At 33.6% G+C, this 8,946-nt stretch overlaps 1 protein-coding gene across 1 annotated transcript; it reads left to right on the top strand.

Annotated features, from left to right (window-relative positions):
- Positions 1-2,142: 2,142 nt before the first annotated feature.
- Awh (LIM/homeobox protein arrowhead) lies at positions 2,143-8,659 on the top strand. Its single transcript, XM_015932465.3, has 5 exons — positions 2,143-2,532; positions 2,621-2,768; positions 3,020-3,179; positions 5,522-5,646; positions 7,628-8,659. The coding sequence occupies exons 1-5, from the start codon at positions 2,282-2,284 to the stop codon at positions 7,907-7,909; spliced, it is 966 nt and encodes a 321-aa protein (XP_015787951.1). The 5' UTR covers positions 2,143-2,281; the 3' UTR covers positions 7,910-8,659.
- The last annotated feature ends 287 nt before the right edge of the window (positions 8,660-8,946 follow it).

Here is an 8,946-nt window from a genome sequence, read left to right as displayed (position 1 = left end):
AGAGGAACAAAACATTTTTTGCCTGATTGTTCATTCTGTTCAGGGTTAATTTACACAATAAACAAAATCGTCACTAATTTTCTCTGTCGATAAGTTTCTTTTCAATTTGACGAGAGTCAATTTCTCGTGCCATGTTGAGGAGAAGGTCTGTGCACCGAGATCGTGATATCAGAGCCTCTGAGCTTCGGATCTGGGGAATGAAGTTAAGGCACATTCATGACCAAAGCAAGTGAATTCAAAAGCTAAATTAGCTTCAAGTGAAAGTCAATCAACGGATTATTGTGCCATCACATCACAACACTACTTGTTAATGATTGAAAATGATAACAATTAATCATCTAAACAAGTAAACTTCAATTATCCGATACAATATTTTATTAATGCAATGACCCTGAAAGAGGCTGTGTCGTAGGTTAATACGTAATACATTGTTGGATAAACAAATGGCGCAAAATGACTCTTTGAAATAATCAAGTTTATCTTGCTTTGTCTCTTTCCGTTTTATTAGTTAATAGTTGAAGTAAATTGTGATCGTTTATTGTCTTATTATGCTTATTATTGAATGGATTCACTCATTTATTTGTTTTAATGTTCATCCTGGTTAATCTAATCTTTCAATTTCTTTTCTTTTCTCTCACCATGTACTTTATAACTGTTGCTGACTCTTGGGTTTTGCCTGTTGTCATGTAGGAAGGAAATCATGTCAAGCTTTAAGGAAAGCTTGCCTGATAAAAGTGGACATTTCAATTTCCATCATCCACCACCTGATTACCATCATCTTGCTTCACATCCAAGGGAAAATATATTTGATCGTTCTGGCGGTCCCTTTCCAAGAGACTTGCATTTACAGGCTCCATTTCCACCACCAGGACCACCTATACCTTCCTCTATTTTGATGTCTCCTCACGAATCTGGATCAAGTTATGGGAAGCCAGACGGAAATCTGAAAAGAAGTCAACGATCTCACGGAACTCACCATGAACCAGAGATTGGACAAACCAGTAAAAGTAATTCATGGAATTTCAATACCAACCAAGGTTTCTACTATCGGGTGCATAATGTAGATGGAAAAAAGCATGAAGAACGAGGTTCTTATGGGGATGGACATCAATCAGGTCCTTGGGTTGATCAAGGAAGATCTTTGGTTCGAGAGATTAATCCTATTAATGGCTTCGATAGTCATTCAAATGGACCTTTTCCAGATAATTTCATCTTCCCATCTCAACATCAGCATCAACATCCCCATCCCCATCAACAGCACCACCACCACCAGCATCAGCATCCCCCTCATCAAGATCAACATGCTCCAGTCTGGTTTCAACCAGGATTCAACAATAACAACTTTAACCAACAGCACCACGAACCAAGACACAATAATAATGGACCTGGATTAAACAATAGAAATCATTTCGAACCCAATAACAACCATCAAAATCAACAGCATCATCCTTCTCCTCCACCTCATGAAATTCGTAATAATCATCGACCCAATAATTTCTAATGACATGTAGCAACATTCAAATTTAATTTACCAATAAAACAGATTCATTATGGAAATGAATTACAGTTAGTCCCGCAATAATCACAGTTTAAAGTTTACAATTTGCAAGATTACTGAATTTCAATAACAACTACATATCAGAATGAAAAAACCTCGAAACACTGAATTAGATTCAACAGAGTTCAATCACCAACAACTTTACGCCATCAACTATCAATCTAGACATCTCTACATTAATTGAAACAATCTTCACTTAATTCAAGAAGAATCTTAAATAACAGCAATTAATTCATCAATAATGATGTAACAATAACTTAGATTGTACTCATTACTCTTAATGAGCTCACACAGATACTTTTAAACGATACTTTAAGTATCGATAAACATTAGATTACATTTTGTATTTCACTTTCAATTTGACCGCTTTCAATCAAATTTGAAACATAAACTCAGTCAATTCAAATATTGGTAACTTGATATTTTTTAATTTATGTACAATTTTTACCTAAAATACGTTGATCATAACAGCGACCTAATAAAAATATCGCTTTTTTATTAAAAAAAAAGTTTCTTTGCTTTTTACTCGAACAGTTGCAACGCCATCTGTTGAGGAAACTTTGATCATTTTCCCACTTTGGCGCAACTGCAAGTTTCCTCCAATTTGTTTGCTCAATTTAATCAAAGCCGCATTTTAACTCAACAACTGTGGCGACTCAGTTTTTAGTGCAACTCAATGTGATCAGTATTTAACAAATTTAGTTCCAATGAGTAACTGGTTTCATGACTAACCTGTGTATATTACTGATAGAGTTTAAACTGATTAGCCATGTAAAGGTTGAAATCACATTAACTGTTTACTTTTGTGTGTTTGTGCAACTTGACTTTTGGACTCTTTGTAACTTAATGGCTTTAAACGGACCCTCAACACCCATCATTGCATCATGTTATGGATGTGGACTTTCCTTGGCAACCTCACCGTTAATCGCCTTAATATCGGGTCATCATCATCAATGGCACACTGATTGTCTCAGGTAAATATACCAAAGTGTTTAAATGGACAGTTTGAAACTGGTTTTGCTTTTTACAAACCATTTACATTTTGACTCTTCAACATGTTAGATGCTCCGAGTGTGAAGAATCTCTGAGCACTGAACGATCCTGTTATCTTAAAAATGGGCGAATCTATTGTAAAAAAGATTACCTCAATTTAGTCCGAGCTAATGTCAAGTGTTCAAAATGTTTTAGGATAATCTCACCAAATGATTGGGTAAGTGATCTTGGACTCTATCACAGTTTGCGATAGCACATATGATAAAATGATTTAATGATAAACACACAGACAATTGAAACTGAAAGCAACTAAAATCAAATAGTAAGGTTGAAAGTTTTGCAAGAAAAAGTTATCTTAAGAATTCAATTCTCAACGTTTAACATTAACATGTATGTCATCGTAAACTGGAAATGTACCATTTCATGAATCGCAATATTCTGAACTTTCTGTTTCTTTTCTTGTTTAAGGTTCGTCGAGCTGGATCTCATGTGTACCATTTAGCTTGTTTTGCTTGTGATTTGTGTCAACGCCAGATGAGCACTGGTGAACAGTTCACAATTGATAATGCAACAGAGGATATGAAATTACTGTGTAAACTTCATTTTGGTATAACGACGACTAGTGAAGGTAATAAATGTGCCCGTTAACCAGTATTTATCAAGTGTTACTTTTGTGCAAAAACAATTTAAAAGAGTTAATGCAAAAGCGACTTTCGAGTTAAGATCAGGTACATTGTGAGTTAGGAACATTACAACTGAGTCCATTTGCGAAATTTTGTGATAAGTAGTTTTCGATAAAATCGAGTTCAAAGTTAAAACTACGAACGCCTTTGTTTTGGAGGCAGATTTTTACATGAAACTCCTTTCTATGGTGTAACTTTCTATGAACAAACAAATAGCACTTACTTTGAGAATAAAATTTCCTTTTTCTGTACAAGAGGTCACTTCGATTTACGGTAAAGTTATTAGCGAGGATCATAGACGGTAAACTTATGGGTGAACGCGGACGATCGAAAACTTTTCGTTATTTTGATGAATGGCCTTGAAACTTTTTGGCCTAATGTTATAAAAATCGTAACGCTTACAATCACCATTCTCTCAATAATTATTATCAGCTTCCTCAGGCCATTATCTGTTTTCACATCTGAAAATATTCACCAGAGCCAAAAGATATGACCCAATAGATTCACTCAAGATCGCTGTCGAGGTGAATGGTTATTCATTTTCATCATTCTTGTGGTGCAAAAAGATAACTGTTAACTCACTGGTTAATGTTAATCCATTTGCATCCAGTTGGGCTTTATTGTAGCTCATAGTGAAATATAATTTTTGAAAGAATGATGATTGTAAGTGTTTTTATTCTTGAAATATTAGGCCACAAATCACTAAAACTTTTGATGAATCGAAAAAAGTTATCGATAATCCATGTTCACCAACGAGTTTTATCGGTAAAATAGCTCAATGCCTCAGTCAACTTTCGTTTTATTGGAGATCTTGAATGAGTCCTGAAAGCAGCTCTAAAAAGATTAAGTTTCCTAAATCAAATCCCTGAAATGCCAATTTTCTTTTTGCACAATCCCTGGAAAATCCCTGGACTTTCTGTCACTGAAGTTCTTGGCGTTTAAATTGAGATAATAAATTCATTAAGAACAGATAATGGACTAGTTTATAAGCTTTCAATAATTTTGGGTTAGTTTTGACCGAAAAGGCCGTTCGAAGAATGTGTCGCCAAAATTTTTCAGTTCATCTCTCACTGGAGCTCAGCAATTTTTCAAGCTCACATTTTAGTCATTTTAGCGACTTGTCAACCGGAGAATGGTTTGCTTGAACTTAAAATACTAGTTTTTTGTTAATGTTTAATATTATTCATTTGATCAAGCAATTCTGAATATTTAAAAGTAGTTGTATTTGAGTCGACAAGACAAGACACAATGACAAGAGCATTAAATTTTCGTTGATTTGAGTTATAGAATCATTTATTCGAAGAAACTTAAAATAGTTGGAACTCGTTTCTGAACTTGTCTAATTTTTTTAGTGGTCACTTCTCATGATTTCAATGAGAGCACATTGCAAAACGCTCGACTCAAATTACAATTAGCAACGTCAATAACATCAACCATTTGAATTGATAGTCCAATCTGAAGGTAATTGCTTTGAAAGTGTATAAAACTAATCAATTGGACTTTAAGTTTTCTGCTATTAAGGTATGACTGGTAAAGAATGGAAATAAAAGCTTTGAATTTGCACGGCGATTCACAGTCTAGATCTAGTACCACCAAATCAGACATTTTTTATCGGAAATTTAATGAGCTTCGTAATTTGTAATAATTTTTAGGTTAGTTTCACTTTGTGATTCAATTAAAATGTTGCTAAGTTTAAGTTATCGTCGAAATCTCACAGTTAATTTTGCTAGTGATCATCCCTAATTAAGTACGTATGAATACAGTAAGCAACTGAGGGCTCCTGAAATTAAATTAGGTACAGCCGATTGAATTGGTAGAAGAGTTAGAAATAAAGAAAATATAACAAATGACTGAGCGCAAATTCGCCCGTTTCAAAAAATTTCTGAAGGTTGGAATGATTCACAAAGAGAACTGACCTCAAAATTCGACATTTCCCTCATCTATAGTCAAGAATTCTAAAAAATCGGTATAAAAGCCTGGGAGCGCCCAAACCAACCCTGGACTAAATTTATTCATTTCCATTCTTTATCAGTCATAACTTATTAACAATGTAAGAATATCAAATTGATTCAGAAAATCAAATCAAACGTTTCCAGTTTTTTGTCCTAACACACTTTATTAAAATTTTGGATAATTTTGTTTAATTGTCAATGTTAATGTAACAATCGTTTCAGATAACATTTAAATTTACTCTTCGCAATGACCTCACTTTCGACTATTGTTTCCAAGTTGCTAAAAATATCGATGAATTTCTTAATAAGTTCATCTTTTTCTCATTTCTATCCAGGAGATTCTCATGACAGTAGTAGCAATGATTCCCTATCAAGTTCAACCCCAAAACCAAGTAAAACCAAAAGAGTACGAACAACGTTCACCGAGGAACAACTGCAAATACTTCAAGCAAATTTTCAGGTAAATTCACCTTTTCACTTTCATTCCACAAACATTTCAGATTTCAAAACTCAACTCGACTTGAAAAACATGATCAACTTCGAATTCCAAACTTTCTCGAAAAGAGCATTCTGTTCTTAAACATCAAAATCGAGTTTTTATCTTATTTCATTCACTCACATTCAAAGTTGACCATCAAAAAATGCTTTCATATCATAAGTGCGACCAGTGTTTTGTTTTAAAAGATTTGTCTCAAGATTTGATTTAGATTGAACAATCCATTGAATCGCATCCAAAGTAAAATCATGTTTTTTCATTTAAAAGACAAAAGCAAAAGGAAGAGGAAAACAAGTTGAAAGAGCGTAAAGATGAATACAGTTTTATTACCTCTTTAACATGATCATCCAGCATCATCTTTCATCTTTCATCATCACTTTCTTTTTCCTCTTCATCTTCCAATTTATACATTATTTGATAAAAATTTTTCCTTCTCTTCATTTCTCCTTCTTTCTTCAACCTTAAAATTGAATGTATTATATGAACATGAAAAATAGGATTATAACAGTCTAAGGAATAGAAGAATAGGAGTAAAAAGGCAAAAGTGTATCATTTAATCAAATTATCTTCCATCATCTTCTTCATCAGAGAGACACACAAATCTAGTAAACTAGTGATGCTCTCACTCAACCATCCCTCATCACTTTATCTTCATCTTCCTCTTCATCCTTTTCAACCTTGCAAACACAGCAAAAGTACCTCAGCAATTGAATGAAAAAATTTTTCTCGATTTTATTTTTTCTCTTCTTCTTCTCCTTTTTTTTCATTGACTTCAAAATGGTACCTACACACAATCATTTGCTTAGTTTAGTAGAAGATTTTATTATGTTACAGATGATGATGAGAGGATGAAAAGAAGAGGCAGAAAAGGAGAAACCATGAGATGTATAACAATCAGTTTTGACAAAACCACACTTTCTAGCCGCAAGCATATTAATTGTAATGTTGTAATGTTGGACCCACAAAACCATGAATCTATAGACGCAAGGTTTGATTGCTTGTTGAGGTGAAAATGAAAAGACAGAAGACGATGATGGAAATGATGAAGATGAAGAAGTGGATGAAGAATAACTTGGGAAGTGATTTTTCTTCTTCTTCTTCTATTCATCATTTTTAGTCTTTTTACCATTAGTATTTCAATGGTAAACTCAATCTTTTCTCACTTTTTCTTCTTGCCGTTACATTTCAATTGAAACAACTTTAACATCAAACTAAACACACACTCAACCATTATTGTATTACAATTGGTCAACAATACAGTTTTGTCAAATGACGATATATAGTCAATGTTTAAATATATATTTTTTTCCTTCATTGATAGGTACTTTCATGTTGTGTGTGTGTGTATCCATGAAAGCTTGTTGACATTTGTAGGGACAAAAAAAAGAGAGGAACCACAAAAAGTGAACTTACACAGTGGTTTTGTTGTCGTCTAATTCAATTGTCAAGCGTTAAGGTTCAACCTTTGTAGGTTGAGGTGTGAGGTTGGTTGGGTTGCCTTTAAAATGCATTTCATTTCCATCTCAACACGGGCCGAGGGTTGAATAATGAAAGAGGCTAAAAGTTATTACAAGGCAAAGGGAAAAAGGTTAACCTTTCAACACTATTCAAGACTCTTTTACCAACTACTTTGCTCCTTTCATAATTTTCATCCATAAATGTCTATTCATATTTGATTAAAAGCAACATTTATTGCTTTACTGTAAATTGTGTCACACTTGGACTGTCAATGTGATCACAATATTTTGGCCTTTTCCGATGACTCTAAGAGTCGACATCTTTTTTACGTTTATTATTATTGCCATCAATATATTTAAATGACTTTTTTATTGAGACAAATCTTCTTTGGTAAAATATTCGTTTTGGTCTTTTCGATGATATTGGGTTTTGATCATTTTTTATCGTTTTTTGGCCTTATTAAAGTTTACATTTTTATTGTTTGCAGATTGACTCTAATCCAGACGGACAAGATCTTGAAAGGATAGCAACTTTAACTGGACTCTCTAAGCGTGTAACTCAAGTTTGGTTTCAAAACTCTCGAGCTCGACAAAAGAAGCATCTTAACCGTTCTCGAGGTCCAGAAACGGGTCCAACAAGTGGACTTACAGGCTGTGGCCTTGGCAGTGGTACTTCAGGGTCTTCATGGGGCAATCCAGGAGAAGTGACCAACTCTAATCAGTCTTGGTCGCTATCTAATAATCTTTGCTCCGATGGCAACTCCAATTGACTCTTGATCTCAACTTGACAAAATTGCTTCTCATTTCCTTTTCCTTTACATTCACCAACAATTTTAAAAACTCGCAACATTCAAATGAAACCACAAGAAAATGGTGATTCTCATCACAAAGCCACCAAATCATTCCAAGTCACTTGGACATTACCAAAGAGAGATTCATCATCATCATTACCATTCATTTGTTCATTAACCATCTTCTTGTCCATCAAGTAAGACCATATCAATCTCTTTTTCTTTGTACATAAACGCAACTCGACAAAACACTCGACACTCAATGATAATTTATCAACGGAAAAATTCCAGCTTCTTTTGAGTTTCAAGTTTATTCTGGTTAACAAAGTACAGCCAAATAAGGTACCAAGCCAAGTATCAACTTAGCTATTAACTGTTGCCGTTTAATCTAATTACGTTTAATTTGATTCTTTTACCCAGAATAATGAGACTGAAAATTTACAGCAAACCTCAATCAAATTGATCCTCAAAGGATTGTGTACAAAAAATGAAGCATTTTTTTCACAACTTACCTTTACTCTCATTGTGTGTAATAATTAACTAACAATACTCAATTGTTTTGACTCTTCCATGCTTCTAATCATTTACCTGATGATAGTTCATCATCGACTGTAATATATTTTAAAATCGTGTTCAAATCTCAGTGTTAACAAACCAAAATATGTACAAAATTAAATGACGAAAAGAGGTAAAAAGATGAAAAAAATAAAGCAAAATTTTGAATAAAATGTTGACAATTGTTTTTACTTTTAATACGCAAAACAATTTATAAATAGTAGCTTTGATCAACAATAATTGTTGAGTTGCACAAATAGCTTTGGAAACAAAAATATTGTTTGACGATGCAGTTTCAGTTAATAATAAGCTTAACCTTATTTAGTTTGCAAAACGGGAAGTTGTCGATCAAGCATATTGATCTTTCACACTGTCAATCTCATCATATTATCTCACCATGATATTCAGTGATAATGTATGATTATCATCAGTTGGAAGGAGAGAAGATGAGAAAAGATTGA

This window comes from Tetranychus urticae, chromosome 3 (assembly GCF_039701765.1).
Source record: "Tetranychus urticae isolate SD_2017Ah chromosome 3, NJAU_TeUrti_SD_1.0, whole genome shotgun sequence".
NCBI lineage: Eukaryota > Metazoa > Arthropoda > Arachnida > Trombidiformes > Tetranychidae > Tetranychus > Tetranychus urticae.
Note: the sequence above shows the minus strand (reverse complement) of the source record. Positions and strands in the feature narration are given on the sequence as shown.